This window comes from Anas acuta, chromosome W, assembly GCF_963932015.1.
Source record: "Anas acuta chromosome W, bAnaAcu1.1, whole genome shotgun sequence".
NCBI lineage: Eukaryota > Metazoa > Chordata > Aves > Anseriformes > Anatidae > Anas > Anas acuta.
In genome coordinates this window covers 24,154,379-24,181,305 of record NC_089016.1, presented here as the reverse complement: position 1 = coordinate 24,181,305, position 26,927 = coordinate 24,154,379, and the positions used below count along the sequence as shown (strand labels likewise).

Genomic DNA, 26,927 nt, shown 5'->3' with positions numbered 1-26,927 from the left:
GCGATTGATTGCAATGGCAGGTACCCCACAAGCAGGAGAGTGTGCCTACTAGTTCCAAAACACAGTTTATATGCTTTTTGATGGCAGGACCCTCCCCTGTTTCCCCACTGAGGGGGTAATCCAGGGACCTTACTTAAAGGTCACCTAATTCCAACCCCACCCCCCACCCCGGGCAGGGACACCTTCCACTAGACCAGGTTGCTCAAAGCCCCATCCAACCTGGCCTTAAACACGTCCAGGGACGGGGCATCCACCACTTCTCTGGGCAACCCGTTCCAGTGCCTCACCCCACTCTCAGGAGAGAATCGCTTCCAACTATCTAACCTAAGTCTACCCTCTCTGACTTCAAAACCATTACTCTTTGCCAGGGAGAGGAGCGATAGGGCCAAGAGTCCCTCCCCAGCTTTCCTGTAGGGCCCCCCCCTTTAGGTACTGGAAGGCCCCTCCAAGGTCTCCCCGGCGCCTTCTCTTCTCCAGGCCGAACCACCCCAACTCCCTCAGCCTGCCTTCCTAGGAGAGGTGCCCCAGCTCCCGGTCATCTTCGTGGCCCTCCTCTGGACACGTTCTAGTACGTCCACGTCCTTCTTGTGCTGGGGACCCCAGAGCTGAACACAGCACTTACTCTAGGTGGGGCCTCACAAGAGCACAGCAGCAGAGAGGGAGAGTCACCTCCCTCCACCTGCCGGCCACCCTCCTTTTGATGCGGCCCAGGATACGGTTGGCTTTCCGGGCTGCAAGCGCACGTTGCATTGCCGGCTCCAGTTGACGAGCTTCTCATCAACCAACGCCCCCAGGCCCTTCTCCTCAGAGCTGCTCTCAATCCATTCTCCGCCCAGCCTGGATTCGTGCTTAGGATTGCCCCGGAACAGATGTGGGACCTCACGCTCGTAGCCCCAAGCATTATTTACGACCCTATCAGCTCCACCCCAAACGCGCTGGTGGCTTTTGGGCGCTGCTCCCTGCAAGCAAATCCCCGCTTTTGCCAGGGCAGGCCTTACCTTTTCAGAACTTGCTCCACAACCTTCCCTGAGAGCCCCACTTCAACCGCTGGCGTTTCCAAGGGGGAAAGCTGCACCTCCCGTGCAGGGGGTGGCGGGAAGGAATACAAAGCCTGTGCTCAGCCCTGACGCATCACAACTGGGTTTCTGCTCAGCTGGGGAGGAAGCTTCTGGAAAACTAGGCAGCGCCCCCCGAGGCTGCCCAAGCGTGGTCCGCGGTGCCCTGCAGCCGCACGGAGAGCGGAGCTCAAACTGGCCCGACACGGCGGCAGGGACGCGGCCGTCCCCACACGTGCAGTTCCTGCCTGAGGAGGCCACAGCGCTTCTGCCTCTCTGACAGGCTTGGAGGGTAACGACATCAGAATACGCTCGCTTTAGTTTGAGCTTCCAGGCGGGCGCTACTGCCATCGGGATGGCCCACGGGGACGGGGCTGGGGGCAGGCAACCACAGGCAGCTTTAACATCTCAGTCCTCCCCGTCGGCCATCTCCCAGCTACCACGTGGGCCAATCAACGTGACCAGACACCAATTCACCCAAGGCAACAAAAACATTTACAAAGCTACATCTCTCTTCATAACTGTTTGTTGTTTACGGCTGAAACCAGTCCTGGGATAGGATATGCTACCTGGACCGAGCAAAGCCTTTGATATGGTCCCTCACCACATTCTTCTCTCTAAATTGCAGAGGTAGGGATTTGAAGGATGGACTGTTGGGTGGATAAAGAATTGGTTGGCTGGTCGCGGCCAAAGGGTTGTGGCCAACGGCTCTATGTCTGGGCGGAGGCCGGTCACAAGTGGCGTCCCTCAGGGGTCGGGCTCGGGACCGGTGCTCTTCAACATCCTTAGCAATGGCACAGACGACGGAATCGCGCAAGTTTGCGGATGACACCAAGCTGAGCGGTGCAGTCGATACAATAGAGGGAAGGGATGCCATAAGTGCAAGGCGTTGACCTTGGGCTGGGGCAATCCTAGGTATCTCTATAGGCTGGGAGAAGAAGAACTTCAGAGCAGCCCCGCGGAGAAGGGCTTGGGGGTCCTGACGGACAAGAAGCTGGACGTGAGCCAGCAGCGCACGCTTGCAGCCCGGAAGGCCAACTAAGTCCTGGGCTGCATTAAAAAAGGGGTGGCCAGCAGGGAGAGGGAGGTGATTCTCCCCCTCTACCCTGCTCTTGGGAGACCCCACCCGGAATACTGCGTGCAGGCCTGGGGCCCCCAGCACAAGAAGGATGTGGAGCTCTTGGAAAGGTCAGTCTCACCTCTGTCCCTGGAAAGCTGTTGGAACAGCTTGTTCCGGATGCCATCTCCAAGCCACTGGAAGAGAAGAAAGTTATGAGGAGTAGTCAGCATGGATTCACCAAGGGGAAATCGTGCTCGACCAACCTCGTAGCCTTCTATGATGGCATCACCAGCTGGGTTGATGGACGGAGAGCAGCGGACGTCATCTACCTTGACTTTAGCAAGGCTTTTGACACTGTCTCCCACGACACCCTGCTAGCAAAGCTGAGAAGGCGTGGGATAGACAAGTGGACGGTAAGGTGGGTTGAGAACTGGCTGACTGGCCGAGCTCAGAGGGTGGCGATCAGCGGCGCAGAGTCCGGCTGGAGATCTGTGACTAGCGGTGTTCCCCAGGGGTCGGTGCTGGGTCCGGTCTTGTTCAACATCTTCATCGACGACCTTGATGAGCGAACAGTGTCCACCCTCCGCAAGTACGCCCATGATACAAAGCTGGGAGGAGTGGCCGACACGCCAGAAGGCTGTGCTGCCATTCAGCGAGACCTGGGTGGGAAGAAACCAAATGAAGTTTAACAAGAGCAAGTGTAGAGTCCTGCACCTGGGAAGGAACAACCGCATGTATCAGTACAGGCTGGGGGATGACCTGCTGGAGAGGAGCTCTGCGGAGAAGGACCTGCGGGTCCTGGTGGACGACAGGTTGACCACGAGCCAGCAGTGCGCCCTGGTGGCCAAGAAGGCCAATGGGATCCTGGCGTGCATTAAAAGGAGCGTGGCCAGCAGGTCAAGGGAGGTGATCCTCCCCCTCTACTCTGCCCTGGGCAGGCCTCACCTGGAGTACTGTGTCCAGTTCTGGGCTCCCCGGTACAAAAAAAGACAAGGATCTCCTGGAAAGAGTCCAGCGGAGGGCAACAAAGATGATACGGGGCCTGGAGCATCTTCCCTATGAGCAAAGACTGAGAGACCTGGGTCTGTTCAGCCTGGAGAAGAGAAGACTGAGAGGGGATCTTATCAATGTTTACAAATACCTTCAGCGTGGGAGACAGTGGGATTTCGCCACCCTCTTTGCAGTGGTTAGTGGGGATAGGACAAGGGGCAACGGCCTGTACTGGGTCTGGCTGGGATGTTAACTTTCCCTGCAGCAGCCCATACAGTGCTGTGCTCTGCACTTGTAGCTAGAACAGCAGTGGTATCACACCAGTGTTGCGTCTACTGCCGAGCAGCGCTGGCACAGCATCAGGACTCTCTCTAACCCTCCTAGGGGGTGGGCAAAAAAGCGAGAAGACAAACATCACCAGGGCAGCTGACTTCAACCAACCAAAGGGATATTCCATACCGTACGATGTCACACTCAGCAATAAAAGGTGGAAACAGGAAGAAGAGGGGAAGGCTGGGCTCTCCTTGTGAAAACGTCGGTCTTCCTCCCGAACACCGGCTACGCGCGTTGAGGCCCTGCTTCAAGGACGTGGTCAAGCATCGCTCATTTGTGGGAAGTAGAGAGTAATTTCTTTCCTCTGCACTTCCACGTAGCCTTTATTTGTTTTGGTTTTTTCCTTTTTTCCCTTTCCCTTTTTTTCCCCTTTAGTTAAATTGTTTAGTTAATAATAATAATCGTTATTATTATCAAGGAAAGATTATTATTTTTTCCCTTTAATTCAATTATCCTCATCTCAACCCGTGAGATGTTCTTTCCTTTACTTCTTCCCCTCCTCATCTAAGGAGGGGGAGCGAGAGAGCGGCTGTGGTGTTTAGCTGCCTAGCACGGTAAAGCCACCACAGGAAGTTCCGCACCAACGTGCAAAAGAACAGCTTCACGGTGCGGGTGACGGAGCACTGGAACAGGCTGCCCAGGGAGGTTGTGGAGTCTCCTTCTCTGGAGATGTTCAAGGCCCGTCTGGACGCCTACCTGGGCAGCCTGCTCTAGGGAACCTGCTTTGGCAGGGGGGTTGGACCCGATGATCTCTTGAGGTCCCTTCCAACCCCTACGATTCTGTGATTCTGTATAAACAGGAGTAAAAATACACGCGTTGATAGCGATAGGACAAGGGGGAGTGGTTTTAAACTAAGACAGGGGAGATTTAGGTTAGATATTAGGAGAAAGTTTTTCACTCAGAGGGTGGTGAGGCACCGGAACGGGTTGCCCAGGGAGGTCGTGGATGCCCCATCCCTGGAGGCGTTCAAGGCCAGGCTGGATGCAGCTCTGGGCAGCCTGTTCTAGTGGTTGGCAACCCTGCCCAATCTATGCTTCTATGATACGCTCTTTGAAAGCATACAGGCTAAAAGAAGGGTCAGATTGGTGCCTCGGGGGCAAGTTTCTTCGCCTTCTGCGGTTGCCTAACAGTGCCTCTTAAGCAGAGAGATTACCAGTGGTCTTCCTCCTCTACTGTCTCGGGAATTAAACATCTTTTGTAAAAGAATACAAGCGCTGATAGCATTAGCTAGACCGACCGGGGAACAGTTGAACATGTAAATACTTACTCAAGGTCCACTTGAGCACGTTTCTTTGAGCAGTTCCATCGGCTCTTCTAGGTCAACAAAACAGATCAATGAAAGAGACCAAGGGAAAATACGGAAATAGAACAGTTGGTCAAGTGCCAACTTAAGAAGCTTTCTCTGAAAGGGCAACAGCATCTCCACCTTCACCCACCCCTCCCCCCCAAACTAGTTGACTTGCACGACTATTTTCACGTGACCCCACAAACGGCAAATCCTATATTATTTCGAGTAGACCAAGGGCTGTTTCTTGGTTTGGTTTTTATCATTCAGCTTCCTCAAAAGACTTTAGTCATTCACAGCTGCAATCGTTAACCCCGCAAACAGATCCAGTAACAAAGATCATTTCTCCTGCTAACGAATCAAGTTTCTTTATGAGGAACGGAGTCACAAAAATCATCTCATTTAGCAAGTTTCAAACACTAAGAGTATTTAATAGCATTTTAACGTTCCCACGCTCCAGTAAGCCTTGAATGTAATCGCGATTAAACAAGGAGCAGAGCGAAGCCAGAGGTCTAACAAAGCACGAGAGGTGATCGCATTTAAAAGCCTTATGGTGCCTTTACCTAATCCTTCTTCTAGTTACTGAACAACGGACTTCGTTTAGGGGAAAAAAAAAAGACACTAAAAATAAATGCAAAAAAAAAATAAAGAGAACGGCAGCCGAGTCTCGAACTTATCAGAAGCCGACTCAAGAATCCCAGAGCCTTCTACATCCTGTGGGAGGAATTCCTTCTCAAAGTTGCGAAAGCCACGAGGAGGACTGAAAAGAAAGCGGTAGCAAAACTCCTAGGGTAGTCAAGAACAGGCTGACAAGCACCTGTCAGAAATCACACCCGGTAGAGCTTGTTCTGCCTCCTCCTCGGGACAGGGGCAGACAACAGACAACGCCTGGAAGCTTTCTTCCAACCTTATTCTTCTCTGGTTCTACATCTGCCAGTCCTCAACACGGCTATTTCGCAATAAAAGCGTGCCCTTTTATTTGGGAGCAGGGGGAAGATAGCAAGGCCTCAAACACACAGCACATCCTAGATCGTCTTAGGAAGACGGAGACCCACAGGACCGCCGAGCGCTTCTAGCTTCGCGTTCCAAATGAATGGGCAAACCACCACCTACACGACACTGTCAACGGACCAAAACATTCTACACACGTGCGCTCCAGGGAGACGCCGTTTTAACTTGCGGAACTATTTCCATCGGTAAGACACGCAAGACAGAGGTGATATCCCCATGCTCCATCTTTATTGTGCAAACGCTGCTCAAAGCTCTTTCTTACCCTCCATAGACAGCCGTCCAAAAAAAATAATAAATCAAACATCAACAGGGGCTAGACTGATGGGCAACATATGAAACCTATTCGGCGGCGATAGTCTGAAGGGCCCGAGGGTGGGCATTCACAGCCATCCGGAATCCATTGGTCAGGTCCAGGTTAGCAGCACACTTCTTGCCAACAACCACGAAACGCCCAAGAAGCTGGAAAAAGGAAATAACGTCACCTAACGTGCTGCGCCACGACGCACAGAATGAACGCGAGCAGAGAACCACCCACAGAACACGGTTAGCTAATCCTTCACAATTCAACCGCTGCTCTTTGAATTACCCTCTAGACAGTAACAGACTACAAAACAGTCACAGAAGCTGAATTTGTCTCGGGGCTTAAAGCCCCCGTCATAGCTTCGGGCAACGTAAGCCGCTCTGGCGGAAAATAAAAGCTTCACGGTGCCTTTTCTCTTGCGTGAGCTCACAGAGCCTTGGAACTTGACTTGCATAGCTAACAGCAAAACAAACACCCAAGCGCCGCTCAAACAGCTTTACCTTTCCTCGCCTCTGACCTGACCAAACCCCAAGCCCTCTTCTGCATAGTCAAGGCACCACCCCCGCTGTCCGGAAACCGTGAAAACGGGCATCAGACCGCACGTCGGAACAACGCTGCTTTTTGCACTGCAAGCGCGTAGCTGGAGACGAGCATCGCTTTATATCACTGCTCTCAGTCAAAAAGCTCAGCTCCATTACAAGCTAGAGGCGAAAGACTACAGCATCGGACAACCCCAAATAGCCTACTGTGCGCCCCTCTGCAACATCCAGAGGAAAAGAGGGGACAGGAAAGAGTCTAGGAAGTTACAAACCAGTTACAGGTACAGCCAGCCTAGCGAACAGAAAGCTCCCACAGTACTCACGGGTCCGCCAGAATCTTCTGCTTCACATAACCGGACAACTACCTTCTCAGGAAGGACTAGGAAAAAACACTGGAGCCTGAGGCGAACTATCACGGAACGCAAGGCACTGGAGGAAGAGTAAACAGTTAAAACGTAGTCGGCTTCAGAGAAAGGCAACAGCTTCAGCAAATCACTATGCCCCACTGAACTCGCCCTACCAAAGCAGATTATCAGGCGCCCCAAACGCGCACGACAAAACAGCCATTCTTCTTAAGCGAGCTTTGAATAGGCAAAGTTCTCTACCTTCTACGCACAAGACACACAAACGGCAAACAATGGCTAACCGTCCTTCGGTTACGTCCAAATATTGCCTCGGCCAGAGGCAGGAAGGCATCTTCAAAGAACCTGGAGTAATCCGGCTGAGGCCGTATTAACTCTCCGTCCTCGAGAACGCCACCTACTCAGGGGAAGGAACGTTCCAAATTAGCCCGTTACGGCCGGCCCGACGTCAGACACCTCCAGACCGAGGCCAAGGCATCACCTTCGAAACACAAATACCACCGACCTGTAGGAAACCATCAACTCGCAACTAATTGCGAGGGAACTCCCCAAATCACCAGCAGACAGAAACTGCTAGCCAACTACGCTCCAGAAGTGGTTCTAAGCCCCCCGCCCCCTCCCCCCGCCTCAAGTTAAGACCAAGCGAGAAACTGCAACTAATTCGGCCTCCAGGAAACGTGTCGCACTAAGAGCGGTCAGAGTAGGTTGTCTGCTCTCAAGTCACTCATCAGACTCAAGTTAACGGCCTGGTTCTCCAATCAAGCACAGCGTTCAGGTTACATACGTTGCTGCAGCCAGTACGGCCAAGTCAAAACAGATGCGCGCACGCGCACACACACACACACACACACACAGACTCCTCGCGCAGCCTTCAACACGAAGGAGACAGGAAACGCGCCCTTTCGTAAAGGCAGGGCGCTACCGCAAGCACAGTTTCCAGAGAGCAGTTGAACGCTTCCAGTACTCCAAACGGGCGGCAGCTGCAACATTACCGAGACCTATTAAGAAAGCGCTGTTCCAAGCAACGCGTCAACGCTTTGAGCAACCCGATCTAGTGAAACACGTCCCTGACCGCGGCAGGCGGGTTGGGCTAGATGATCTTTAAGGGTGCCTTCCAAGCCTAACCATTCTACGAGTCAGCACGCAGAGCGGGCAACGCAGCCCCTTTCACTAAGGGCCTGTTTTCCACGCTGCAGATAAACCCTGCCGTCAGAAGCAGAGGAAATCCCTAGCTGTCCTATCTTTAGCATTTCAAATTTAAGAACAGCAACAACGGTTAGGCTGGACACTAACTTAAAGTTAGCACCTTGCAGATAACATCTGCAACTTTTTCATAACTCTCCGCAGCTGCTCACTTAGCTCCTAGCACGTTGCGGCGCACCAGCATCAGTGAACCTTGCCAGCATGCTCTTATCACGGCCCACCTCCAGCACGGAAATGAGAGCTGGGAAGCTCTCGCAGCCTGCGGGATTGACTGGTTTCTAGGCGTTTAAGAAAGCTAGGAAAAGCTGCAATTCTTCCCTTTCACAAGCCACTTTGGAGAGAGCGTGCGCTCGTGTGCGCGGTGGGGTTGGTGCCATAACCAAAGCCTAGCACAGCCGAGCCGTCTCTGCAAGGCTATCAGCAGCGCAGAAACGACTGATTACGGTCACTACTGCGATGCTCACTGCCTATATGCATACAGTCCGAACCCCCAAGGAGACCGACTGCGCCGGCGACCCAGTACGCGCCGTGGCACCCCGGGGGCAGGCACCGAAGAAGCGCGGCGTTTTAGAGGCGCTGCAGTAGAGAGCGCCACGAGCCGGAGAGACCCCGACCGACCGACCGACCGACCGTCCCTCCCTCCCTCCCTCCCTCCCGCAGCAAGGCCACCACCCGCCCTGCCGCACTCCCGGGACCCGCGACGGGCCCTCGTTTCAGAGGGCCTGCGAGCGGCCGAGGGAAAGGAAGGAAAGACTCGCACAACAACGCCGCGGCTACCTCCTCGTCCACGACCGCTCATCCTCACGGAGAACGTTGGCGGGGACCTCCTTGCCCTTGCAGGCGACCTCTCCGAAAACAGCGGCAGCGCCGCCACCGGGCCAGGCGGCCTGCGCCCTAACAATCCCGTCGGCCATGACGGCGCCCGCTCGGTACAACGCCCCCTCACTTCCCGCACTCGGCCCGGCCCTCCGCGGCGCTCATTGGGCCGACAGATCGCCGCCGACCGCCCCCGCGCCTCGATTGGCTGCCTCGCCTGCCCTCTTCCCTTGTCCCCGCCCTCTCGGCGGCTCCGCTCCCGTCGACCCGGTGCTTATCGGCGCTCAGGGAGGTCGCGTGCCCTCGGGGCGCGGAGGGAGCCGACCGGGAGGGAGGAAGTGGGCGCCCGAAAACGGGCTGGGCGGCTCCGCGGAGGGAATCTGGGCCCTGCACGGCTGGGAAACGAGCTCCACAGAACAGGCGCTCCGCTCATAGAATCAGAGCGTGGCTTGGGTTGGAAGGGAGGGTGAGAAACGCTCCGTAGCCGATAGCTTAGGCTCAGGCGAGGATCTCAGCGAAGTAGTAATTTACTCGCGATTGATTGCAATGGCGGGCGCCCCACAAGCAGGAGAGCGCGCCTACTAGTTCCAAAACACAGTTTATACGCTTTTTGATGACAGGACCCTCCCCTGTTTCCCCACTGAGGGGGTAATCCAGGTTCACAACCTATCTGATGTGGTAATGTTTCTTCACTTATCTGACTTGACACCGCCATTTTCACCTAATTGTCCTAAGGAGTCCGGTTGTCTGCATTTTACGAGGTCGCCTGCTAAGCTTCTTATCACTGCAAGCATATCTCAGTACCAAGTTCCTTCCCTCTAAACAACGGAACTCTGCAAAAACAACATTTCTATTCCCACAACAGGTACCGCAGGTATTTGCATTCCTTGTATAACCGAGTGTATTGGTCTGGTAAAACATGGAATTATTAAAATCCTCCACATATCCCCCCAGTACAACCATCCCACTTTTAGTAAGCCAATCAACACCCATAAAGCCCCCCCCCCCCCCCGATAATCCTCCTAGCTCGATTCCATTATTCCATTACGAGTTTGAACTGGGGCATGTGCAATTTTCTTCGTTTCTTTCACAAGTTCATTTACAGCTTTTCCTTCTGTTGTGGTTTAACCCGGCCGGCAGCTAAACACCACACAGCCGTTCGCTCACCCTCTCCCCTCCCTCTCTGGGATGGGGAGAGAAACGGGAAAGCGAAGCCCGTGAGTTGAGATAAAGACAGATAAATAATAATAATAACAATAAAGACAATCGTTATGATAATAGTATTACTAATAATAACGTGTATGAAACAAGTGATGCACAATGCAATTGCTCACCACCCGCTGTCCGATGCCCAGCCTAACCCCGAGCAGTCCAGCCCTCCTCCCAGCTCTTGCTGCACCCCCAGCCTGCTCGCTGGCAGGACAGAGTGAGAAGCTGAAACGCCCTTGGCTTGGCCTAAGCACTGCTCTGCAACAATTAAAACATCAGCATGTTATCAGCACTCTTCTCATCCTAAGCCAAAACATAGCATTCTACCAGCTACTAGGAAGAAACACCTTCATCACCAATCTATAAAACAGCAATTACTAAGGTTAAATTTTCCACAGACTTCTCCTTCTTGCGCAAATAATCCAAAGCTAAGCGATTTTGATACAAAGCAGTCCTCATCTTAGTATTTTGCCTTGCAATTAATCCAAGTGCATCTCCGGTTTTATTTACAACTATTTCTATTACAGCTTCTAACCTAATTATTCTATTAAGCATATATATTGGGGTCCTATAGCCCCAGGATCCGTCTTCTGCCCACGTAGCTGGATCATGTTATAAGTAGCTCAGTCCCAAAATAGGATTATAATCAAAGTTTACAATTTATTAAAAGAATAGAGGTAAGCAAACAGCGCTGGGTGCGCCGGGAGTCTCCGCTCCACCAAGTCGCACACCCGTTACATCAAGATGCTGATTTTTTTCTGCTCCTAGACTAATACGTATTCATTACTATTTCTAAAAAAAACAACGGAGTTATTATGATTAGTTCCGGAATCTGAACCCTCCTACTGGAGCATGCGTATCAGTCTCTGGTGCTCCCTCTGGGGGTCTTTCATGATGAAGGCTCATAGTCTTCCTCTCAGGCTTTTTTTTTCTTGTCCTTCTTCTTTGTATCCTTGGCTGTATGTCAAAAGCTTGCACAGCGTTCCCTGCAAGCTTTGTCTTTTAGCCGTCCTTCAGCTTTTCCCTTCTCCCTAATCTCCTGGCCAGATATCAAGATATCAGGGGCTTGCATAGTGTCCCCCAGGTATCAGAGACTTCAAGGAAAGAACATACGAATACATTTTCCTTCAAGCTCTCTATTGACACACATTGTTAAAACATTCCTCACAATCCCTTATCTTCTTTTTAATATCCTCAATTCGTGTCTCTTTTTCAACTTTTGTCATTAATAACTGGAGTTCATCAGTCCATTCTCAGAGGGTCCAATTCTTAAGCATCATAATTGACTTCCTTTTTTAATGAAGTCATTACAAATGTACTATTTATCATCCGGCGCATCAATAATGTAAAGCAAGGTATCATACAAGGTATGAATAATAACATCATTACAGCACATAAAAATAAAAATAACATCCTTCTAACCCATGGTCCACCAGGCAGTCATGAAAATAAATCCCAATCCATACCCTTCCAAGTTTGTGCTGGGACGTGGGCCAATTTTCTAATTTCTCTTGTTATCTGTTTAACCACTTTCCCATTACCGTCAATTTGTAAGCAACAATTAGAATCATTTAGTTTCCCACACCCCCCCCCCCCCCTTCTGCTAGTAAATAGTCTAAAACCATTCTATGTTGAAAAATAGCATTCCTCATCTGGGCGGACTGGTCAGCTAAAAGATCCAAAGCTGTCGCTGTTTGATTGCTTATTATTTCAAGGACAGCTTGCAACCTAATTATTCGATTCAAATTATGAAGAGGTTCTCGGGCTCCAGATATTACCTCATTCGGGTTCCAGGTAGCCGGTCCATAATACTGTATGATTCTTTCAGGGGGCCATTCATTTTCTCTCCGTTTTTGAGCACTACCTCCGGCTAAGGAAGCATCAATAGATCGTTTTTCTCTATTCAGATCATCATATAATTTTATTCCTAAGTGATTTCCTTGTATTTGTGACAATAAAAAGAACAAGGGTCTTACGTACCCCACATAGCATATTCTTCCTGACCAGTCCTTTGGTAGCCTTTTATAGGCCTGTTTGCCACACACCCAATAATGAGCCCACGTCCCATTTGGAAAAGGACCGTCCCGTTCTCTTTTATTCCTTGGGGCGTGAAAATACAAAGTGTTTTCATTACCAAGTGGTCCTGTTACAATGTTTGCCCCATTAGTACTCATGTATATACACCTCCAAGCTCCCGCACTAGATTCCCACTCACAATTACGACTAAGTTCTCCTTCACGACTTGTCATATTACGAGCTGACCAGAAACATTTAAAGAACACTTGTGTCCCATTCTCATTTTGCCACCTCCAGCGGTAGACTCTTTACCACATGCTGCTCCCTAGTGGTGTTATCACGCTGACAACTCAGGATTTGAACGTCAAATTGTCCCTTTGATTGTGCTCTTGCCATGGCTTCACATCCAGGTCCAAAAAACGTCTCATATGAGCATTTCAGCCAAGTCCCGTTTTTCAGCTGGACATGCGTAGCATTCCATTTCCCTTTACTTGCTGTACAGTTTCTAGGTCCACATTCAGGATCAGTACATTCATATCCAGGAGATAGAGCCCATTTACAAATGCTTTTTCCCACCTTTACTGTTCCTGTTCTGTTTAAACAGTATATACCTTTCTCTGACGAGTGCAACTGCCACGGGCCTTCTTCCCCTTTCCAGAATTGTGTACCATTATGAACTTCACTCAAATTACTAACCCACCCCTTAGGTTCAACCGGGCCAGCTACCCAGGGCCAACTTTCAGCTCCCCCTGGTCCCCCACAAACCCAGCAATTGCTAAGGTTAAAAGCCTTGGCCACTTCCTCCCCCAGAATGAAAAAGTTATTCCCATGGCTTAATTGCCCTTGTAAAAATAGTACCAGGAAGTATAACATCCTTCTGCGTCGTCCAGGGGGTATTGTGGGGGTGTGAGAAATGCCTTCAATCAAGGGGTTGGGCCCACTTCCAGGATCTATTTGAGCTTGGGTTACTGTTCAGCCTTTGAGGGTGATCCAGCTCCTGGAAAACTAATTACAATAGGTTAAAAAAAATCTTATTTATTATATACATATATCTTTGCTTGCTTGTTTGTTTCTTTTTCCTGGGACAACCTGGCTTTAGTGCGGGAGAAGTCCGGTCGAGGCCCTCTCACTCGGCGGTCAATACCCATAGGGGTTGCCTCCCTCGGTAGACCATACACACCGCAGTGGAGAGTCCTGCCCCGGTCTTGCCTTCTCCCTTTCTTCCCTTCAGGCTTGTCCCCTTCTTCTGGCATCCTTAATTTATGCAGAGCCTTATTGCCAGAACATTAGTTCTTTTTTAGCTTTAATTTCAGTTCCCCAGGAGCGGACTCAACCCTCCAAGTTTTGGTATTTATTGGTCCTTTTACTCTGGATGCATGGGTCCAACCCCTTTCTGCTGTTCTCACAGCTGTTTCAGTGGTAAGTGAAACAAGGTACGGTCCCTCCCACCGGGGGTGCAATGATTCTTCTCTCCAGGTTTTTATTAAGACCTTGTCCCCTGGTTGTATCTTATGAATAGCAAATCCTAAAGGTGGTGTCTGAGCCATCACTCCCATTTCTCTTCGCTCTTGCAATCTTTTCCCAACAGTAATTATGTATTTCTGGATACTACGATCCTCAACTACATTGTTTCCCAGAGGCATTCCCTATGAATAAGGCATACCATATAACATTTCATATGGCGATAATCCAGTCTCACTGTGTGGTTTAGTTCTTATGTTTCGAAGTGCCAATGGTAAGCATTTCATCCAGGGCATTTGTGTCTCGATCATTGATTTAGCCAATTGTTGTGGTTTTTTTTTGTTGTTTGATTCAATCTTTCTACTTTCCCTGAGCTTTGTGGGTGCCATGGAGTATGATATTCACAGAATCACAGAATTTCTAGGTTGGAAGAGACCTCAAGATCATCGAGTCCAACCTCTGACCTAACGCTAACAGTCCCCTCTAAACCATATCCCTAAGCTCTACATCTAAACATCTTTTAAAGACTTCCAGGGATGGTGACTCCACCACTTCCCTGGGCAGCCTGTTCCAATGTCTAACAACCCTTTCGGTAAAGAAGTTCTTCCTAACATCCAACCTAAAACTCCCCTGGCACAACTTTAGCCCGTTCCCCCTCGTCCTGTCACCAGGCACGTGGGAGAACAGACCAACCCCCACCTCGCTACAGCCTCCTTTAAGGTACCTGTAGAGAGCGATAAGGTCGCCCCTGAGCCTCCTCTTCTCCAGGCTGAACAAGCCCAGCTCCCTCAGCCGCTCCTCGTAGGACTTGTTCTCCAGACCCCTCACCAGCTTCGTCGCCCTTCTGTGGACTCGCTCAAGCACCTCCATGTCCTTCTTGGAGCGAGGGGCCCAAAACCGAACACAGTACTCGAGGTGCGGCCTCACCAGAGCCGAGTACAGGGGGACGATCACTTCCCTAGCCCTGCTGGCCACACTGCTTCTTATACAAGCCAGGATGCCGTTGGCCTTCTCGGCCACCTGAGCACACTGCTGGCTCATATTCAGCCGACTATCAACCAATACTCCCAGGTCCTTCTCCGCCTGGCAGCTTTCCAACCATTCCTCTCCCGGCCTGTAGCTCTGCTTGGGGTTATTGCGCCCCAGGTGCAGGACCCGGCACTTGGCCTTGTTGAACTTCATGCAGTTGACCTCAGCCCATCGGTCCAGCCTATCCAGATCCTCCTGCAGAGCCTTCCTACCCTCGAGCAGATCGACACACGCACCTAACTTGGTGTCATCTGCGAACTTACTGAGGGTACCCTCAATGCCCTCATCCAGATCATCGATGAAGATATTAAAGAGGACCGGCCCCAGCAACGAGCCCTGGGGAACGCCACTAGTAACCGGCCTCCAACTGGATTTGACTCCAGTTACCACGACTCTTTGGGCCCAGCTATCCAGCCAGTTTCTAACCCAACGACGCGTGCGCCAGTCCAAGCCAAGAGCAGCCAGTTTCCTGAGGAGAATGCTGTGGGAAACGGTGTCAAAAGCCTTGCTGAAGTCAAGGTAGACCACATCCACAGCCTTTCCCTCATCCACCAAGCGCGTCACTTTGTCATAGAAGGAGATCAGGCTCGTCAAGCAGGACCTGCCTTTCATAAACCCATGCTGACTGGGCCTGATCGCCTGCTTGCCCTGCAAGTGCCGCGTGATGACTCTCAAGATAATCTGCTCCATGAGCTTCCCTGGCACTGAGGTCAAACTGACAGGCCTATAGTTCCCCGGGTCTGCCCTACGGCCCTTCTTGTAGATGGGCGTCACATTTGCTAGCCGCCAGTCAACTGGGACCTCCCCCAATAGCCAGGACTGTTGATAAATGACGGTAAGAGGCTTGGCCAGCTCCTCTGCCAGTTCTCTCAGTACCCTCGGGTGGATCCCATCCGGCCCCATCGACTTGCGCGCATCCAAGTGCCGTACCAGGTCACCAACGTGGATAGTGAGGGCCACATTCAGCTCCCCATCCCCTTCTGCCAGCTCAGGGTACCGGGTATCCAGAGAACAACCGGTATTGCCGCTAAAGACAGGCAAAGAAGGCATAAGCACCTCCGCCTTTTCCTCATCTTTTGTAACAAGGTTTCCCCCCCGCATCCAGTAAAGGATGGAGATTCTCCTTAGAATTTTCCCACTGAATACCTAATTAGATTACCACACCGGAGGAAATAATCTAGCAGATAAAGAATACCACTTAGAATATTCCAATACCACTTAGAATATTCCCACTGAATACCTAATGATTGACAGAATAATCTTATTATTTTAGAAGCAAAGTGTGTGCCCTGAGCAGAATCAATGTACTGTATTATCCCATATCTAGGTATCAGGTGATTTTTTTCTGCTCCTAGACTAATACATATTCATTACTGTTTCTAAAAGAAACAACGGAGTTATTATAATTAGTTCCGGAATCTGAACCCTCCTACTGGAGCATGCGTATCAGTCTCTGGTGCTCCCTCTGGGGGTCTTTCATGACGAAGGCTCATAGTCTTCCTCTCAGGCTTTTTTTTTTCTTGTCCTTCTTCTTTGTACTCCTTGGCTGTATGTCAAAAGCTTGCACAGCGTTCCCTGCAAGCTGTCTTTTAGCCGTCCTTCAGCTTTTCCCTTCTCCTTAATCTCCTGGCCAGATATCAGGGGCTTGCATAGTGTCCCATTCAGAAGTCATAACAGTTAGCAGTTGTTCTGAAACCCCCAGGTATCAGAGACTTCAAGGAAAGAACATACAAATACATTTTCCTTCAAGCTCTCCATTGACACGAATTGTTAAAACATTCCTCACAGATCATAATAGGCAAGACGCCTTCAATCAAGGGGTTGGGCCCGCTTTCAGGGTCGATTGGGGCTTGTGTTACCATTCAGTTCAGCCTGTCGGGGTGATCCAGCTCCTGGAAAACGAATCACAATTTTATATGGGTTTATAAAAAAGGTTCTTATGTTATTTTCTCGGGACAACCTGACCTTAGCGTGGGAGAAGTCGGGTTGAGGCCCTCTCACTCGGCAGTCAATACCCATAGGGGTTGCCTCCCTCGGTAGACCATACACACCGCAGTGGAGAGTCCTGCCCCGGTCTTGCCTTCTCCCTTTCCTCCCTTTAGGCTTGTCCCCTTTATTTGGCGTCCTTAATTCATGCAGAGCGTCACTGCCAGAACATTAGTTCTTCTCTAGCTTTAGTTTCAGTTCCCCAGGAGCGGACTCAACCCTCCAAGTTTCGGTACTTACTGGTCCTTTTATTCTGGATGTGCAGGTAAAACAAGGTACGGTCCCTCCCACCGGGGGTTCAATGATTCTTCCCTCCAGGTTTTTATTAAGACCTTGTCCCCTGGTTGTATCTTATGAATAGCAAATCCTAAAGGTGGCGTTTGAGCCATCACTCCAATTTCTCTTAGCTCTTGCAATCTCCTTCCAATAGTAATTATATATTTCTGCATGCTACGACCCTCACTACATTGTTCCCTAGAGGCATCCCTTGAGAATAAGGGTTACCATATAACATTTCATATGGCGATAATCCAGTCTCACTGTGTGGTTTAGTTCTTATGTTTAGAAGTGCCAATGGTAAGCATTTCATCCAGGGCATTTGTGTCTCGATCATTGATTTAGCCAATTGTTGTTTTATTGTTTGATTCAATCTTCCTACTTTCCCTGAGCTTTGTGGGTGCCACAGAGTATGGTATTCCCACTGAATACCCAATGATTGACAGAATACTTTTATTGTTTTAGAAGTAAAGTGTGTGCCCTGATCAGAATCAATGTACTGGATTATCCCGTATTTAGGTATCAGGTGTTCTAATAGAATTTTTGCCACCATTTGTGCCGTAGCTCGTGCTACGGGATAAGCTTCTACCCATTGCGTTAAGTGATCTACTATTACCAATAGATATCTTATCCTCCCTACCTGGGGCAATTCAGTGAAACCAACTTGTACCCTCTCGAAAGGCCTATAAGCTGTTTTTCTCCCTCCCGCGGCTGCTTGTCAAAACACTTTCTTATTTATCTTCTGACAAGTTAAGCAACGTGGTGTAATTTGCTTTGCTATTTCAAAAACAAACAATGCAACCAAATTGTTTTAGTAAATGATCACTTAACACCTTTGTACCCCAATGTGTTTGTGCATGCAAATGTCCCAGTATTTGCTTCGCATAAGCTTTTGGACGTATCTGTCGCCTGTCTGGCAGCGTCCATTTTCCTTGTTCTAACTTAGCCCCCATTTTCTCCTGTTTCGTTTGTTTGTTTTGTTTTCCATTGCATTTCAAAGTTGGTCCAAAAATTCCATAGGGGTTTCTTTTGGACCTTGTTGGAACTGATTCTCCATTCCCAATTTAACCAGATTTTGGTATTTACCGTTCATTATTTCCGGGGTGACTATAGTCTCAGTGGGGGGTCGGTCAGGGGAATGCAATTGTCAGCAGTTCCCTGAGCGGTCCCATCGGCAATCTGAGCTCACTCATAAACTCAGGTTGTTTTAAGAGTTAGCTGCTCTTCTGTTTCCATGACAACTCTCTCGGACCCATCATGGTCCCTCTGCCCCAAAGGGCTCACACCGGTGATTTTGAGATCACAGCCTCCTGTTGAGGCAGAACTATTAACATTCCTACATCCTCTTTCCCTGCTCATTCAACTTCAAACAGCTCTGTTAAATACTACATGCCACACCTTTAACACCGTCGACAACTCTTTTAACACTTCCTTTTATCTTTCTCCAGCCTGTACTTTTCTCATGCCAACACCAAAGGCTCAGTCAAGGGCCAATTAATTCCACTCCTTTTCTCTCTAAGATGCTGAAACAACCTATCAGTATACTACATTTCATCCTATTTTCCTTCTCTCCTCAAAAACATTAGTTGCAAGATAGCCTTATAGTCGATTGATCCATAAAGTGGCCATTTAGCTTATGTAGTGGCCACCATTGATTGCAATACTTAGTGAAAGTCCTCTTCCTTTCCCTGCCCCCAGTTCTAACAATATCCTTCGAATGTGCCAATATGCACCCAAGGAGGCTTTCTTTAAAACGTCTTTGTTTTGGATGTTACCCGTTTCCTTGATTTCCCATTCCCTTTTATTTATTTGTTTATTACTATTCCTTACTAGTTACCATCCTTTGCTTCAATTTCCACGCAAACCTTTTTACTGCGGGTTTTTTACCATCTTTTCCTAATCTTCTTCCCTAATGCCCCAATTCTCTGGGATTGAACGCTTCTTCCCACGTACAAACTTTACTATTTCAGATTATTAATGAGCCCCGTTCCAATCATAAAGCCACGGAACTTCAGGAAAACAGCTGAAGCACTCAGCCTTCCGTCTTCTAGACGAACATGACCACCGTTTCCACAAAATTGACATTTCAACAGGACCGAATTTCAAGCCGAATGCCGATTTTTCTCATGCGCTTTCTTAGTGAGCCCATACAAAACAAGGAATCACTCCTGTGTATCCGTCAATATGGGGGGTTTAAAAAGGTATTGAGGCCTAAATAAATTCGCTCTCCCCCTTCTTACCGAATTCCCAGGGCTCAAACCCGAACCACCAAAGAAATGACTCTCTCCGTTCTACCGCTTCGATAATCAGTCAGCCCCCTCCCCCTCTCCAGTACTTGGGAAACTGACCAAACACCACAGCAAATCCGCCAGGGCTTCTAAACTGTTAGTTACTTAGATAATGCTCCCGCCTTTTTTCTTGTCACACTCAAAGCATTTAAGAGCAAAAATAGGATCACAAGATACACTGCCAGGCCCATATATTGGGCACCACCAATCAACACTTGGATAAAACAGCACTTCTTTTCGGCCTGTCACGCACTTCGCTCGTCTCCGGCCCCTCCCCTCACGGAGAACACGGAACCGCGGATCGGAACTCCGCACTCGCTTCGCAGCGACGCTGCGTCTCACTCCCACAGCACAATCATGCAATCACACAGAGAGGCCTCTAGCACATCTCATTTATACCACAAGAATATAATTTAGAATGATAACCAACCAAACGAGTATTGTCTCTGACCGTGTTCTTCGTGGAGTGACTCATTCCACTTGGTTTCAAACCCTTACACTTACACAAATGCTTTCAACACAAAATACCTGGACGTTTAAGAATAAGACATACAATTATTAACACTCCAGTTAGTATCCCTCCAGCAGCTGAAAACATACCGCTTGTCCGCAGCTTCAGGAGGCCTTGGTCTGCTCCTGCGGTGAGCGGCCGAGAGTGGAGTCCCCTCCGAGCAAAACACTCAGGGTGCACCTAGGGGCGTCTGCTAATCATTATTCCTTAATGGACTTTCTGGTGGTATGTCTGGTAATTTGCTCCCTTTCTTCTGGTCCTTGGTCTTCAATTCTGTCTGAACCATCTAGGAATTTCACTATGGCAATTCCCACAGCCCTTGGTTACCTTAGTAAGAGTGTCTTGCAGGGGGTTTAGGACCTATCACCCACCCACGAATCCTATAGGAATCGCTTCGGTCCTTCACCGGCCAAGTCCCTCGCGGGAGACTGGAGCCGCGGTTAGAAGACCTCCACACTCGCTTCGGAACTAAGTTCCGTCTCAGTCACACTCTCACACACACAGGCAACCGAACGGTACACGCCTTAAATGCTTACGACTCCGTCGTCTTCGTTCGGATCTTCGCGCGCAGAATTACGGGCAAAATACAGTGCTGCAGCCGGCAAGGGAGCTCATAACAAAATCAAGTTCTTTGCTTACCTTTATTCAGGTTCAAGATGGCATTAGTCCCGACCTGACTCGAACAGGAGCCACCAAATGGTGGGGGCGCCTCTCCTAGATCAAATCAGAATTCAGGAACCAAAGCCATCCCGGACGAGCCCCCAACCGTTATAAATGACAATTCCCCCCTTTTCTTCTTTATAAACCGTTGATTTTTGAAAAACCTTTCTCTAAGGTGTAATTTGGTAGATTTCTTCTTCTCCTTCGCTTTCCATCTCCTCATTGTCACCTTATCTGAGTAAGGTGGTGGCTCCATGGTCATTCGTTTCAATAGTGCGGTTTCAGTTAACCACCGTACTAGTCCTCTTACACGGGGGATAATGCAGCAACCAATGGCTGTCAAAACTCCTACAACTACGATCAAGGATGTAAATATGCCTACTTTTTCTGCCAATTCACTGGCAAGGGTGGTAAGCCCTTGCAATGCTCTAGTTACTGAGCCATCTGGGGCAGTATTGCTGGGTATAAGAGTGCAACCATGCTTGCTCAGTATCTCACACACACACCCCACCTCCTTCCTCCGCGAGCATCATATCTAACGATGTTCTGTTTTCCCAAGCCATTTTGCTGGTGGCATCTAGTTGTTCAGCGATTCCTCTCATCGCATCCCTTGTATAATTTATGACTCTCTGCTGATTAGAATAAATATAATTAATCCAATCCACATTCTTATCGATCGTTACCCACCAGAACAGTGACTCAAACCCTGCAGCAATTTGATTCCTGGCTTTCTGTTCATCGGAAACTCCTCTAGGCACCCCAAAAGAATCTATGTATACTCTGTCATCGAATGATACTCCTAAGCCTCTTTAACTTCTTCTGGGTATTTGTGATGTTTCTCTTTCAAATGCCAGGGTGAAGGGTATAGCTAATCGAACAAGCGCACAAGTGCCTCCCCAGTTATATGGTAGGGTGGACCGTAAGATCTTCCCTCCACCGTACCACCAGAGATCTGCCCTGGGTGGGGATCTCAAGTCTTGAGCAGTTTCCCATCAAGTCCTTGGTAGCACAAGGCAAATTCTCCCAGATGCTGGGCAGCACTCACACCCTGCCGTGAGAGGCAAGCTGTACGGTTACCTATAGCTGTAGAGAATGCAGGGGGAACCGCGATGTTGCTATCACGCAAGGAACAGCAAAGAGAGACTTACGGGCCTCATTTCCCCAGGCAGTCTTTTCTTGGTACAATGTAATCATACATCGCATCCCCTGGGAATCCTTGGTCACACTTAAGACATCTTATCAAAGCCTGTCCCTGCTAGGATTCAGGCCACAACACAGGCAGCCTTCTTTGCCTGCCATTCCTTCATCTCTCTTCCTCTCCTTTCCATCCTGGCCCTGACTCCCCCTGAAGATTTTCTTCCTCTTTCTCCAACCCTCTGCCTCACTACCCGCTGCACTGTCAATACCATTAGTTTCGCTCTCTGCTTTTCCTTCTCATCTCCCCTCCGGACACACACCTCCAGGGCCTCCCGCAGGAGGGTCCCCCAGTGACTGTTCACTACAGCCCCCCACCTTCTGGAGCATTTTCTGCGTATCTCGCCAGGCTTTAATCACACAATGAACTTTCAAGAGCCCTTGGGATACCGGGTCCTCGGGACTCATCCCCGAGTACTTTCTCATTCTGACCCCAAGCCTCTCATATGATTTCTGTGTTGCACACTATTGTTACTCCAGCCAGGACTGGCAAGTGGGTATTTCTGCTCTGCCGGTATTACCCCTGGTCCTGGAGGATGAGCTCTTTCCCATTCTTGTATAGCAGCTCTCCTCCTGATCATTCCCATTTCTTTCCCTGTAAACAACATACTTACAGGCATAATTCCCTTCCCCAAGAGTATAAGTCAGGTCGTAGGAACTGGTCTAATTGTTCAGCTAGGCTCTTGGGGTCCTCGAATAAACACTTCCTCTCCTTCTTAAAAGTCCTAACCTCTCTGCTGCTAAGGACGGGGGGTAGTTCACCTAAGAGGATACACGGTTAGTGTTAGTACTGTCAGTACCAGGGAAGGCAAAATTCTCAACATATCTTCTACCTTGTTCTAATTCTTGACAGAGCCTAGAGCACGATCCTTCTTTAGGGACAGTGTTAACTACAGTCCCTGTCTCCCTTCCTGGAGTGACTGCTGCTGCCACGGGTACGGTATTAGGATTATAGGGAGCATAACTTGGCTCCTTCTCCAAAAAAGGAAGCTTATTGTTTACACATAAATGTAAAGCCTGAATTTTCATCAGACCCCTATTTTGGCCAAAACACTGCTGTTTCCTTAATTGGTTCTTTTGTCCAGACTGATACATAATATTTAATTTTATTTTTTTTTTCTTTTACAATCTCCTCTAATTTTGGGATTATGTTTCCAATTTCTTATCATTCTTCAGGAAGAACTGTTGGTAGGCACTCCCCCAGGGATATCTCCCTGTCCCCTGGAACTCATATTTCCCATTTTTCCTAGCCCTTGTCAGTGTGCTGCTACAGAAATTTCCCTCCTGCAGGGTACCTCACACTAACGTTCCGATTCTGGAAAACGGGGGTGTACTGCCAAGCACTTCCCCCTGCAAGGGCTACCACACACCTATGAATTTACCAGATTCCCTGGTGTACTTCCAAGCACTTCCCTGTGCAAGGATTACCGTACACCAAATTTCCCGAGACTCTTCCTTTCTCTCCCTTATCTCACGCTTCGTCCATCTCCGGCCGCGCCCCTCGCGGAGCCACGGAACCGCGGATCAGGACTCCACACTCGCTTCGTACAAAAGTACGTCTCAATCACACATCACGCAGAGTCTCACCTGACCCCCAAGGCAATACTTAACATTTCTTACCTTGGTCTGTGCACAGAGTTACCGGATCAATTCTTAAAACCCGGAGTGCCTACCTTCTTCTCTTTCCAAGTACTTCACGGATCCCGCCTCTTTAATCAGTCTCGGGCCCTCTGTCAGCTCTCCGCAGTACCGCCACCATCGATGCACAGGACCGTTGAAATCAGCGGGGCATGCTTTCCTCCTGCTGCGGCGGTGGGGCTCCCCGGTAGGTGACTGGATCCTGAACGAGCCCCCAAATTGCGAGAAACACTCCGTAGCCAATAACTTAGGCTCAGGCGAGGATCTCAGTGAAGTAGTAATTTCCTCGCGATTGATTGCAATGGCGGGTACCCACAAGCAGGAGAGTGTGCCTACTAGTTCCAAAACACAGTTTATATGCTTTTTGATGGCAGGACCCTCCCCTGTTTCCCCACTGAGGGGGTAATCCAGGGACCTTACTTAAAGGTCACCTAATTCCAACCCCACCCCCCACCCCGGGCAGGGACACCTTCCACTAGACCAGGTTGCTCAAAGCCCCATCCAACCTGGCCTTAAACATGTCCAGGGACGGGGCATCCACCACTTCTCTGGGCAACCCGTTCCAGTGCCTCACCCCACTCTCAGGAGAGAATCGCTTCCAACTATCTAACCTAAGTCTACCCTCTCTGACTCCAAAACCATTACTCCTGGCCCTATCGCTCCTCTCCCTGGCAAAGAGTCCCTCCCCAGCTTTCCTGTAGGGCCCCCCCCTTTAGGTACTGGAAGGCCCCTCCAAGGTCTCCCCAGCGCCTTCTCTTCTCCAGGCCGAACCACCCCAACTCCCTCAGCCTGCCTTCCTAGGAGAGGTGCCCCAGCCCCCGGTCATCTTCGTGGCCCTCCTCTGGACACGTTCTAGTACGTCCACGTCCTTCTTGTGCTAGGGACCCCAGAGCTGAACACAGCACTTACTCTAGGTGGGGCCTCACAAGAGCACAGCAGCAGAGAGGGAGAGTCACCTCCCTCCACCTGCCGGCCACCCTCCTTTTGATGCGGCCCAGGATACGGTTGGCTTTCCGGGCTGCAAGCGCACGTTGCATTGCCGGCTCCAGTTGACGAGCTTCTCATCAACCAACGCCCCCAGGCCCTTCTCCTCAGAGCTGCTCTCAACGGAACCGCGGATCAGGACTCCACACTCGCTTCGTACAAAAGTACGTCTCAATCACACATCACGCAGAGTCTCACCTGACCCCCAAGGCAATACTTAACATTTCTTACCTTGGTCTGTGCACAGAGTTACCGGATCAATTCTTAAAACCCGGCAATCTTACCTTTTCAGAACTTGCTCCACAACCTTCCCTGAGAGCCCCACTTCAACCGCTGACGTTTCCAAGGGGGAAAGCTGCACCTCCCGTGCAGGGGGTGGCGGGAAGGAATACAAAGCCTGTGCTCAGCCCTGACGCATCACAACTGGGTTTCTGCTCAGCTGGGGAGGAAGCTTCTGGAAAACTAGGCAGCGCCCCCCGAGGCTGCCCAAGCGTGGTCCGCGGTGCCCTGCAGCCGCACGGAGAGCGGAGCTCAAACTGGCCCGACACGGCGGCAGGGACGCGGCCGTCCCCACACGTGCAGTTCCTGCCTGAGGAGGCCACAGCGCTTCTGCCTCTCTGACAGGCTTGGAGGGTAACGACATCAGAATACGCTCGCTTTAGTTTGAGCTTCCAGGCGGGCGCTACTGCCATCGGGATGGCCCACGGGGACGGGGCTGGGGGCAGGCAACCACAGGCAGCTTTAACATCTCAGTCCTCCCCGTCGGCCATCTCCCAGCTACCACGTGGGCCAATCAACGTGACCAGACACCAATTCACCCAAGGCAACAAAAACATTTACAAAGCTACATCTCTCTTCATAACTGTTTGTTGTTTACGGCTGAAACCAGTCCTGGGATAGGATACGCTACCTGGACCGAGCAAAGCCTTTGATATGGTCCCTCACCACATTCTTCTCTCTAAATTGCAGAGGTAGGGATTTGAAGGATTGACTGTTGGGTGGATAAAGAATTGGTTGGCTGGTCGCGGCCAAAGGGTTGTGGCCAACGGCTCTATGTCTGGGCGGAGGCCGGTCACAAGTGGCGTCCCTCAGGGGTCGGGCTCGGGACCGGTGCTCTTCAACATCCTTAGCAATGGCACAGACGACGGAATCGCGCAAGTTTGCGGATGACACCAAGCTGAGCGGTGCAGTCGATACAATAGAGGGAAGGGATGCCATAAGTGCAAGGCGTTGACCTTGGGCTGGGGCAATCCTAGGTATCTCTATAGGCTGGGAGAAGAAGAACTTCAGAGCAGCCCCGCGGAGAAGGACTTGGGGGTCCTGACGGACAAGAAGCTGGACGTGAGCCAGCAGCGCACGCTTGCAGCCCGGAAGGCCAACTAAGTCCTGGGCTGCATTAAAAAAGGGGTGGCCAGCAGGGAGAGGGAGGTGATTCTCCCCCTCTACCCTGCTCTTGGGAGACCCCACCCGGAATACTGCGTGCAGGCCTGGGGCCCCCAGCACAAGAAGGATGTGGAGCTCTTGGAAAGGTCAGTCTCACCTCTGTCCCTGGAAAGCTGTTGGAACAGCTTGTTCCGGATGCCATCTCCAAGCCACTGGAAGAGAAGAAAGTTATGAGGAGTAGTCAGCATGGATTCACCAAGGGGAAATCGTGCTCGACCAACCTCGTAGCCTTCTATGATGGCATCACCAGCTGGGTTGATGGAGGGAGAGCAGTGGACGTCATCTACCTTGACTTTAGCAAGGCTTTTGACACTGTCTCCCACGACACCCTGCTAGCAAAGCTGAGAAGGCGTGGGATAGACAAGTGGACGGTAAGGCGGGTTGAGAACTGGCTGACTGGCCGAGCTCAGAGGGTGGCGATCGGCGGCGCAGAGTCCGGCTGGAGATCTGTGACCAGCGGTGTTCCCCAGGGGTCGGTGCCGGGTCCGGTCTTGTTCAACATCTTCATCGACGACCTTGATGAGGGAATAGTGTCCACCCTCCGCAAGTACGCCCATGATACAAAGCTGGGAGGAGTGGCCGACACGCCAGAAGGCTGTGCTGCCATTCAGCGAGACCTGGGCGGGCTGGAGAGCTGGGCGGGAAGAAACCAAATGAAGTTTAACAAGAGCAAGTGTAGAGTCCTGCACCTGGGAAGGAACAACCGCATGTATCAGTACAGGCTGGGGGATGACCTGCTGGAGAGGAGCTCTGCGGAGAAGGACCTGCGGGTCCTGGTGGACGACAGGTTGACCACGAGCCAGCAGTGCGCCCTGGTGGCCAAGAAGGCCAATGGGATCCTGGCGTGCATTAAAAGGAGCGTGGCCAGCAGGTCAAGGGAGGTGATCCTCCCCCTCTACTCTGCCCTGGGCAGGCCTCACCTGGAGTACTGTGTCCAGTTCTGGGCTCCCCGGTACAAAAAAAGACAAGGATCTCCTGGAAAGAGTCCAGCGGAGGGCAACAAAGATGATACGGGGCCTGGAGCATCTTCCCTATGAGCAAAGACTGAGAGACCTGGGTCTGTTCAGCCTGGAGAAGAGAAGACTGAGAGGGGATCTTATCAATGTTTACAAATACCTTCAGCGTGGGAGACAGTGGGATTTCGCCACCCTCTTTGCAGTGGTTAGTGGGGATAGGACAAGGGGCAACGGCCTGTACTGGGTCTGGCTGGGATGTTAACTTTCCCTGCAGCAGCCCATACAGTGCTGTGCTCTGCACTTGTAGCTAGAACAGCAGT

At 50.5% G+C, this 26,927-nt stretch overlaps 1 protein-coding gene and 1 long non-coding RNA gene across 2 annotated transcripts in view; both read right to left on the bottom strand.

Annotated features, from left to right (window-relative positions):
• The window catches only part of LOC137846788 (uncharacterized), a 483,557-nt gene that overhangs the window by 28,765 nt on the left and 427,865 nt on the right, over positions 1-26,927 (bottom strand). The window lies entirely within an intron of this gene.
• Positions 6,037-9,054, bottom strand: LOC137847280 (adenosine 5'-monophosphoramidase HINT1-like). Its single transcript, XM_068665569.1, has 3 exons — positions 8,918-9,054; positions 6,899-7,004; positions 6,037-6,194 (listed from the first exon to the last, which is right to left on the bottom strand). Exons 1-3 carry the CDS (start codon positions 9,052-9,054, stop codon positions 6,075-6,077), a joined length of 363 nt encoding a protein of 120 aa, XP_068521670.1. The 3' UTR covers positions 6,037-6,074.